We start from the raw sequence: 9205 nt of genomic DNA, 5'->3' as shown, positions 1-9205 counted from the left end.
TAAATAAGGAGCTGATGAGACCAGGTGCGTAACTAACACAGGTAAAATCAATGAACAAAAATGACAGGGCTACGTTCAATAACACAACGAAACAGAACACAAGGTTGACTAAGAAAATAAATGCAGAACCTTACAATATCATACTATTATATTTAACATTCTATTATAATTATCCTATTATATATCCTATGATGTGTATACTACATAAGTATTTGCAAAAGCGTAAGCGTTAGTGTTGTCTTGTTTGGTACACCTTCTATCACCAAAGGGATATGTTTACAATATATAATATAGACATTAGTTTTCCAAATGAAATATCTAAGGGGCATGATGATGAGCGAACACAGATATGAGTTGGCTAAATCACAAACAGACTGGACCACCAGGCTAGCATAGTATAGACAAATAATATAGAACGGAACAAAGAATTTAAGGGAAATTCCATTACCGTGGATTGTTACAATCACTATTACTTTAACTACTGAAGTAGTACGGAAATTAAACAAAAAACGTAGATATAATGGGGTATGGTTTATTTAATGGTTTATCTAATCTTGGGTGTATGTTTCTGATAGCCCTTTTTTTATACTTCAACAGAATGGGCTTCTTCGTGGTTATTTTACCACATACATTTAAGGGGATTTGTCGCTACAAAACAGTAGTAAGGCATTTAATAACCCAATAAATTACATATGAAGGATTTCATATGAGCCTTTGACTCGTACATCAAGTAACAATGCAATAATAACTTCATTTGATTTAGCTAAAAAAACAAGATGGGTTTGTTTCTTCTATCATCTTTTGGTATCTCATATGTAATTCTCAGACTTCTGACCTGATTTCTGTCTTTCAACAATTTCATTAAATGACATTGTGCTGTTCAAATGTGAAAGTAAATCAGATTATTTGGTATTGGTAAATAAATACAGAAAATAAAACATCTTTATTATTATTTTTATAATTTAACCATGAAATAACATCGTTTTTGGAAACGCACATCCCATATTTTATTTTAGTTCATGCAAGAAATGATCATCCTAGATGACCCTATAATTTTGGATAACTACTATTTAAACACCCCAAATGTTCCTCTCGTCCCACATTTTACCCCTTTACCAATGGTCTGTACCTTGTAGTAAAATCTCCTCCACCCAGGGGCGCTAATGTGTTTTTCTGGGCTCACCATACTGATAAGAATGAGAAAAAGACAACATTGAAGTAGATAGGGATGTTCCTCAATGGTTCCTCACAGATCCTGTTGTTGAGCTAACCTTGGTAGGGAAAAGGGAAGATTGGTCAGAAGTCAGTGATATAGGGAAACGGGTTGGTAATTACATTGGTATAAGTTTTTATGCATTTTTACCGCTTTTCACAGATGGACCTTTCCATAATTTGATGTGCAAATGTAGAAGATTAACAGATGATCTTTCAGAATACTCAGTTGAACTGTTGGCAATAGCAGTTGCCCTCCAGTGGGTGGAGGACATACAACCTGTCAGAAATAAAGTATGCTCAGATTCCTTGTCTGTATTTAATAGTATTTATCATCTGGCAAATCTAATAGGAGTTACCTACTATTGGAGGTTTTCATGTTATTATGGAGAATTGAGAGACTGGGTGTAGTAGTGAGATTCTGCTGGGTCCCAGCCTTTGCTGGTGTGGAAGGGAATGAAATTGTAGACCAGTTAGCCAAAAGAGCTTTAAAATGAGATATAATTGATTTTAATGTTCCACTGGGTAGAGGTGAGGCCAAATGTAAGATCAAAGCCATTTTGATAGATGTGTAGCAGAAGAGATAGGACTCTGAGCCCAAGGGCCAACATTTATATGCCTTCCAAAGTAAGGTCGGTGGACCAAGATTCAAAGGTCAGATTCAGAAGGAAAAGGTTGTGTTTTCTCAATTGTGCCTAGAACATCATTAAATCTGGTGGGCAAGCACGCAAATGGTTTGTGTCTGGAGTGTATGGTCGCTGAAACGGTGGAGCATGTGTTGTTATATTGTTATAAGTATGTTGAAGAGAGGGAAAGATTTAAGTGTAGTGTCATTGAGGTTGGGGGGCGGGTTCGAAGGGATTTGGGGGATGGGGGAGGGTCTATTAGAAGTTAGTATGGGAGTTTTTTGTCCCCTCAGAAGTACTGAGTTAGGTAGGAGGATTTAGAAATGTGGAGCTTATGTTGTAAACCGTGATTGACCACACACTCCAGCACAGTAGGTGGCGGCATGCACCTTTAACGTTTGTTTGCGGCCCGCTATTATATTATAGAAGAAGAAGACGACGACGAAAAACATCAACAACACGGACATAGAACTGAGAGGAAGGAGGGAGTTTGTTTTGATTTTGAACATTCTTTCCTCGTGGACGAAGCCAAACACCAAGAGGGTGAATAACCACAAAACATGTCTAAATTACTGTATTTGAATGCGTTTCTTTCTGAGCGTTTAACGGATGTTTGGGGCAGTTTAGAAAGTGGTAGTTGAGTACCAGATCTCCCGATCTAAACAGGAGAATGATTGGCTACGAAGACTGCTAGTATGGATCACACCGGAGATAAAACGATGTACATTAGGTTCGTTGCTATGTAGGTATTATTTACTCAATTAATACATTGTTTATGGCTGACTAACATCGATTCACCTATCAACAACTTTTAAGTTAAACTTTCACCATTAAATAGCTATCTAGTGCTATCTCGAAAACCTTGTACTAGTAGCTACTTAGACATGTCTAAAGGCTTTAGCTAGCTATAACTCAGCTTCTCTCTTATTCCCACCAGACTCCCAGCAGCTCTCTCACCCCGTCTCTGAAGGGGAGGTTGGCCCTGAGCAGCAGCACTGTGGGTCCTCCAGTCTGAGGCAGGAGGAACCAGAGCCCACACAGATTAAAGAGGCACAGGAGGAACTCAAGACCAGCCCTGAGGAAGTGCAACTTCAAGGGCAAGAGGCTAATACGAAATAGTTAATTTCTTGCTGTTTGAAAAGTGAGTTGAGATGAAGAGGACCCATTTCAGTCCTTGTTTCTTCCCAAAACTCTGACTGTGGAGAACAGAGAGAGTGACTCAAAACTAGTGGATCGAAAATATTTTGGCACTGTTACCCAGCTAAAGTGTTTCGACATTCCCTCCAGATAATCAAAACAATGCCTCCAGCTACAGCTCAGCCGTAAGCAGCAACTCAGTACGACTTTACAGCAGCGCACCATTGGATCCCGACCCACCAGTGGGAGAACACTGTTCAGAATATAGCACCACGTCTAATAAATCTCACTGCTGCTGTGACTGTGGCGGAGCATTTGCTCTGAAAGCTGGCCTACATAGACACGTCACTCTTGCAAGGGAGAGACCCAGCGAATGCCCCATCTGCAAAAACTGCTATAATTTCACCTGTCAACTGAAGGCCCATGTCCAACTCTGTCAGCCTGCAAAAACCTGCCGTGCTACAGCTCTTCAGTACAACTAAGAAGAGAATGTACATCAACTACCTCCGAACACAGCAGTGCTGGCCAAAACTAAACGCCGGGCACTGGTTGGACCACATCTAATCATGCCAAAGATACCTGCACAGAGGCAGCTATTCACCAAAGCACCAGCTGTCTGTAGCACCAGTGGTGGTCTGGTTGTTCAAGTCCCATCTGTCTCTGGACAGTACTTCATGCAATTTGTTCCCCAGGTGACGTTACAGACAGCACCCACTGTTACTATAACAGCTTCATCCGTGACCATACCCACCCACAAAATGGGCCGTGCCTACAAAAGAAAGGTCAGTAGCAACACATGCCAAAAATGTGGGCAGTTGAGAACCAAGCAGACTGGGCACAGCCAATGTAAAGGGGCGGCAGGTAGCCTATTGGTTAGAGCATTGGACTAGTAACTGAAAGGCTGCAAGATCGAATCCCCGAGCTGACAAGGTAAAAATCTGTCGTGCTGCCCCTGAACAAGTCAGTTAACCCACTGTTCCTAGGCCGTCATTGAAAATAAGAAGTTCTTCTTAACTGACTTGCCTTGTTAAATAAAGGTAAAATATATATATATATATTTTTAAAGGGACTGTTTACTGCCCACAAGCAGACTTTCTCCAAAGAGTGGCTGGAGACAATGTGCAGGTAGCAGCAGTGAATAACTCTATTTATGTAATTTATTTGTTTTCTCATAACATTAGCACATATGTTTAAACTTTTTTTTAAACCTTTTGTATTGTCCGTGTCTCTTTTTATTGTAGCCTATTGCTGTGTTTTGGCAACTTGGCCAGGCATTTTTTGCAAATGAGAACTGGGTCCGGGAGATAAATCATTAAGCTGTGGTGACTGCAGATAAAGCTTCAATCAGAATGGGAACCTAACCCAACATATACGGACTCACACAAGAGAAAAACCATTTAGCTGTGGTGACTGCTGAAAACGCTTCAATCACAAGGGGCATCTGACGATACTGACTCACACAACATTAGCCAATGAACAATTCCTGGTCGAATGTTTTGGAATGTCTCTCCGGGTGATGAGAAAATGGTCAGACTGATGTTATTGATAACATTAAAGAATATTATATACATTGGGGAAGAGGTCTCATTGTATTTGTTTAAGAGTATTTATCTTCAATTTTCACCTGATGCTGCTCATTCATGATATACAATAGACACCTGTAAAGTGCAAACTATTTTTATATGCATGTGCACTGCAGTTGTTCAGTCCCAATTAGATTACATTCATTTGAATTCCTTCTGATAAACATCCATTCATTATTAAAGTTCATGCAAAAAAAGTATCATCCTCAATATCCTACATTTTAAAAACACAATACCACCACATGTGGATACAATGCATTTAAAATGATTGAGGATGACACAATAACAAACGTATTTCCATTTTGGCCCTCTTGATGAAAACACAATATTATATAATAAAAACAAAATACATCATCTCATCAATAGGGAGGTACCATAACTTTTTTGTTGCCTGTTCTCTCTTAAAGCATTCATCCCCCTGTTAAAGTATGACTTTTTGCCCCCTATGGAGTAGCAAAACCCGATCCACCCGGGGCGCCAAATTTTGTTTCTGGGTACGCCATACCCACTCATAAGAACATAAGAAGAAGACAACACGGATGTAGAACGGGGAGAGCAAGTAAACATATATATTACATTCCTTCTTCGTAGACGAATTCTAGTTAGTTAAAACCAGAGATTGAGATTATTTTGACAATAATAATTCCGCTACTACAAGTCTACAAAAATGTATAAATTACAGTCTTTGAATTCGTTTCTTTCTGAGTGTTTAACGGCGGCGGCAGTGGAGATTTTGGGGGCAATTGAGAAAGTAGTAGCTGAGTACCAGGAGGAGATATCCCGATCTAAAGAGGAGATTGATAGTCTACGGAGACAGCTAAGGATTACACCGGAGATAAAACTATGTAGAACAGGTTTGTGTGTATATCTCACCTACTCAATTAATATACTGTAATAGTGATGAACATTTCAACGTTTTAGTTTAACTTGAACCATGCATGATTATTTTGTCGCTGTCGCGAAATTCATGTGTAATCTATGGAACGCCGTTTGGATCTTTGCGTGTCAAAAAAGATACGCGTTAAATAAGCTTTTCATTTGACACGTCAAATAATACGATTCTATTATAGAATGTTGTGTGTCATGAATTTACACGTGCAAGCCAAGCGCCACCACTACTATCAGTAGCACTGTCAAACTGTACCAAAAAAGTCTGCAAACAAGTACACACCGGCCACGAACATTTTACAATACCGCGTTGGTAATACGGCATTATTTGTTCGACCGCAATTTCTGAGCTAGCTTTAGCTTGGTACCTAGCTAGCACCAATACAACCAGTCTGAAAACAATTACAAGTAGAAACTGCAGTCATTTTCATCATTCTTAGCAATGATTTAGGAATCCTTATGAGTAAGTATTGGCTAGGTAGCCACTTGTTGTTCGCCTATTGAAATTGAACCCTGTTGCCCAAAGCTAAGGTTATAAGCAGGTTGGGGCAGGTAGCCGTTGGGCCAGTAACCGAAAGGTTGCAAGATCGAATCCCCGAGCTGACAAGGTAAAAATCTGCCGTTCTGCTCCTGAACAAGGCAGTTAACCCACGGTTCCTAGGCCATCATTGTAAATAAGAATTTGTTCTTAACTGACTAGCCTAGTTAAATAAAGGATAAATAACAGCCAGCTAGCTTCATCTGGCTAGTGAGGCTAGACCGGACAAGGCTGTGAAGCTAGCCACAATAAAGATTAGGCACGAGTCGAATTTGCCGATTGCCTTCAAAATAAAAGTCCCCATTTGAAGTGATGCAGAAGGTGGAGTCATGCCGTATTTAGACTAGATCATGTTAAACAAGGTTGGAATGTGAAGTAATGAAATGGGGTATCAGTCTACTGGTGGTCCCGCCACCATTAATCAAATAATAACTGTTTTATAAATTAGGGTTATTTTAGATGATGACACCTACCTATATAGTTAACTAGATTATGTCGCTTTGCTATGTTTTTGGGGAAGAACATTGTTTGCATCTATCAGCTAGCTAGCTTTTTTTTATGACCAACACTGTAGGTGCGCGAGACAACTTTACCAGCACAATAGCACACGTATCGATGAATCGTTGTGACATATGAAATACGTGTGATATTGTTATCAATGTGTAATAACTACGTAAAAAAATGTATGAACGCGTTAATGTAGTATGTGAAGTGCAGTCATATTCACGTCCTGATTGGTCAACGCACGTATAGTATTCTTGTTTTTGACACGCAAAGACCAAACGGCGTTCCATAGTAACCATGCTTGTCTGCGACTGTCTCCCCCCCCCTCCAGACTCCCAGCAGCTCTCTCTACCTGTCTCTGAAGAGGTTCCCTTTGAGCAACAACACTGTGAGCAGGAGGAACCAGGGCCATCACAGATTAAAGAGGAAAAGGAGGAAGTCAGGACCAGCCAGGAGGAAGAGCAGTTTCAAGGACTGGAGGGTAATACCATAGAGTTTATATTTAGTGGTCCCTGTGTGAAAAGGGAATGGGATCATGAGGCCTTAAGCCGCAGCTCAACTGTAATTAGTGACCAAGTAAATAGACCACCATTGGATCCCAAACCACCATTGGGGGCACACTGTTCTGAACTCAGCACCATGTCTAAAAAATCTCACTACTGCGGCAAAGTATTTTCTCTGAAAGCTGACCTTCAGAGGCATGTGACTCTCGCCAGGGAGAGACCCATTGAATGCCCCTACAACGCCACATGTAAACTGAAGGCCCATGTCCCACTCTGTCACGGTGGGAAACCCTGCCCTGTTTGTGGCAAGACCTTTAAAAACAAAGACCATCTATCCCAGCACATGAGGATTCATACACAGGACAGGCCATTTAGCTGTGGTGACTGCGGAAAAGGTTTCTATAGCAAGGGGCTGCTGAACGTGCATATACAGACTCATAAAGGAGAGAAACCATTCATCTGTGGATACTGCGGGAAAAGCTTCTATCAGAAGGGGAATCTAAACCAACATTTACGGACTCACACAGGAGAGAAACCATTTAGCTGTGGTATCTGCGGAAAAAACTTCAGTCGAAAAACGCACCTGAACAGGCATATCCTGACTCACACAGGTGAGAAACGGCATGGCTGTTCTGTGTGTGGTAGAAGATTCGCTGAGAATGCTGACCTGCTGAAGCATGTGGATAAAGTCCACAAATAAGAAAACCAGGATCAAAACCAAATGGAGAAAGACAACCAGGACACAGGCATCTATCAGAAGATGGGAATAAAAAAGGCAGGATATGGACAACACCAAACTGGATCCTTCATGCTGTAGGTTTCAAATGAATAGACCTACCCCGTTGAAACATTAGCCAATTAACAATTAGGTTGTTTGTTTTGGAATGTATCAGTCAGGGTGAAGAGAACATTTTCAGACTGTTTATACATTAAAACATTGAACTTTCCAGAAAATGGTATCCTTGAATTTGAGTATTTATCTTGACCCAATGGTCCATTCTGTCCTAATGCTGCTCATCCATAATATTGTAGCGATATATTGTAGTTGGAATACTTTTGCGGTGAAACTGCCACGTCCGTTGGTGATATTACAACAGATGTTACTTCAATGACTAACACTGCTTTTTTTTTCTTTCTCTGACATCGTTGCACACTTGATAGAACAGCAGAGTATTTTACCACGATGTTAAATAAATAAACAAAACAAAACAACTGTGCCTGGAGCAACCAGTGGCGCTGTTTCACCTTTCGCGGATCTCAGCTTTAACCCAACACCTAGCAACCTCTTGGGACCTCTTGGTGTAACAGTTAAGGTGTTGGCTTATCATTTCATTGTGTAGCAAAGGCTCTGTCCCTTTAACTGTACACTCCTGTGTGTGCACCTTCTATTTATTATGTATTGTAATGGAAACTGTTTACCATTTGAAAAACCAAACAGAGCAAAGGGAACAAAACAGGGAGGGACCTATCTAAATGTGTCCAATGAACTCTTGTTTTTGTTGCAAAATGTTTTCAGTTTGTAGTAAACGAATCGGCTTAATGAATACACCCCTGTGTTTCTTTGTCTTTTGCTTCAGTGGCAAAGGAATGTTGCCACTGAGGATATTGTTTGGATATGCATTGAAATGATCTAATTATAAAATTATGGTGGATATATTTTGTAAATGTTTTGGAGTTAATTATTGTTTAAGAAGTATGAGAATTATGTCTTATAGGTTTTATATAATGATGATGAATCTCACTGCAATTATGTAATGTTGAAGTCATTATCATGATTATTCTGATTTGGATACTGGTTCTGAAATGTGTTGGATATAATAATAATGATGTTTATGACTAATAATTGTTATCTTATGATATTAATATATGATAATGGGGCGGCAGGGTAGCCTAGTGGTTAGAGCGTTGGACTAGTAACCGGAAGGTTGCAAGTTCAAACCCCCGAGCTGACAAGGTACAAATCTGTCGTTCTGCCCCTGAACAGGCAGTTAACCCACTGTTCCTAGGCCGTCATTGAAAATAAGAATTTGTTCTTAACTGACTTGCCTAGTTAAATAAAGGTCAAATAAAAAATAAAATAAATAATGTGAATTCTTTATGAAATGATTTTAAATATGCTAATACGCATTTTTTGGGTTTATATTTAGCAGATAAATCAATAAGGAAACAAGGCAAAAGTAAACATGCCATCCCCCACGAATGATGCAGTGTGCA

General features: G+C 39.9%; 1 protein-coding gene and 1 long non-coding RNA gene across 2 annotated transcripts; both read left to right on the top strand.

Annotated features, from left to right (window-relative positions):
* Positions 1-2273: 2273 nt before the first annotated feature.
* LOC135572472 (uncharacterized) lies at positions 2274-4553 on the top strand. The gene is made up of 2 exons (XR_010464336.1): positions 2274-2580; positions 2776-4553. It is a non-coding gene; the product is annotated as an uncharacterized LOC135572472 (long non-coding RNA).
* A 535-nt stretch (positions 4554-5088) lies between these two features.
* LOC115132740 (zinc finger protein 239-like) lies at positions 5089-8647 on the top strand. The gene is made up of 2 exons (XM_029665468.2): positions 5089-5412; positions 6820-8647. The coding sequence occupies exons 1-2, from the start codon at positions 5226-5228 to the stop codon at positions 7689-7691; spliced, it is 1059 nt and encodes a 352-aa protein (XP_029521328.2). The 5' UTR covers positions 5089-5225; the 3' UTR covers positions 7692-8647.
* The last annotated feature ends 558 nt before the right edge of the window (positions 8648-9205 follow it).

This window comes from Oncorhynchus nerka, linkage group LG7 (genome assembly GCF_034236695.1).
Source record: "Oncorhynchus nerka isolate Pitt River linkage group LG7, Oner_Uvic_2.0, whole genome shotgun sequence".
NCBI lineage: Eukaryota > Metazoa > Chordata > Actinopteri > Salmoniformes > Salmonidae > Oncorhynchus > Oncorhynchus nerka.
Note: the sequence above shows the minus strand (reverse complement) of the source record. Positions and strands in the feature narration are given on the sequence as shown.

Bases quoted from the DNA above. Each gene is read 5' to 3' on its own strand.
- LOC115132740 (XM_029665468.2), top strand. From the start codon at position 5,226: ATGTATAAATTACAGTCTTTGAATTCGTTTCTTTCTGAGTGTTTAACG. The intron at 5,413-6,819 runs GTTTGTGTGTAT...CCCCCCCTCCAG, and splicing joins GATAAAACTATGTAGAACAG to ACTCCCAGCAGCTCTCTCTA.